Genomic DNA, 614 nt, shown 5'->3' on the forward strand with positions numbered 1-614 from the left:
AGGTGGTAGAGGACCCCTTCACCAGACAGGAAACCAAGGCTCTGTAGTGAAGTCTCAGAGCTTCCAAATGTGTCCCTGACCCCTCACCCCTGCACCTGCCACCCCACCTCACCTGTCCTTTTCCCAGCCACCTTGACAATGAGGTCACATGCCTCTGCTTCAATGGTTTTTATTCCATTGGGCAAGTAACTGGGAGAGTCCCAGCAGGGGAAGGGCAGGAGCAGGGACAGGAGCAGGGCTCCTGTCCCACTGGGCTGACAAACCTGTGTGAAGGAACAGGAGGAGGCCTGAGTGGCGGCCCCTGAGAGGCCCACCCCACCTCCCATCTCCCATCTCCCACTCTGGGGCTGGGGTCCCGAGACAGTGCTCGCTTGACTCGGGGCCTGGGAGGCGGGGCTGGCCCACAACGGCCACCCCAGCGCGGAGAGCAGCAGCAGGCAGGGGGTCTCCGACCCCTTACCCAGGCCTCGGGCTCAGCAGGGAGCCCCGAAGCGGCTGCTGCGAGGCGTGTCCCGGTAGAAGGGGTCGGCCGAGGTCAGGGTCCTGCAGCGAGGGAGGGGGCGAGCGTGAGGGAGGGGCGGAGCCTGGCCAGGCCTGGCTCTGGTCTCCTGCCT

At 65.3% G+C, this 614-nt stretch overlaps 1 protein-coding gene across 2 annotated transcripts in view; it reads right to left on the reverse strand.

Annotated features, from left to right (window-relative positions):
- Positions 1-458: 458 nt before the first annotated feature.
- PPP1R32 (protein phosphatase 1 regulatory subunit 32) overlaps positions 459-614 on the reverse strand; it is a 10,127-nt gene continuing 9,971 nt past the window's right edge. For both annotated transcript variants that reach the window (XM_021707556.1, XM_008048069.2), the window contains one exon: positions 459-543. In XM_021707556.1, coding sequence (XP_021563231.1) covers positions 474-543 — 70 coding nt within the window. In that variant the 3' untranslated portion in view covers positions 459-473. The remainder of the gene's footprint in view (positions 544-614) is intronic.

The sequence above is a fragment of the Carlito syrichta genome, unplaced genomic scaffold (genome assembly GCF_000164805.1).
Source record: "Carlito syrichta isolate Samal-C Ts95f unplaced genomic scaffold, Tarsius_syrichta-2.0.1 Scaffold120490, whole genome shotgun sequence".
In the NCBI taxonomy this organism is placed as follows: Eukaryota; Metazoa; Chordata; class Mammalia; order Primates; family Tarsiidae; genus Carlito; species Carlito syrichta.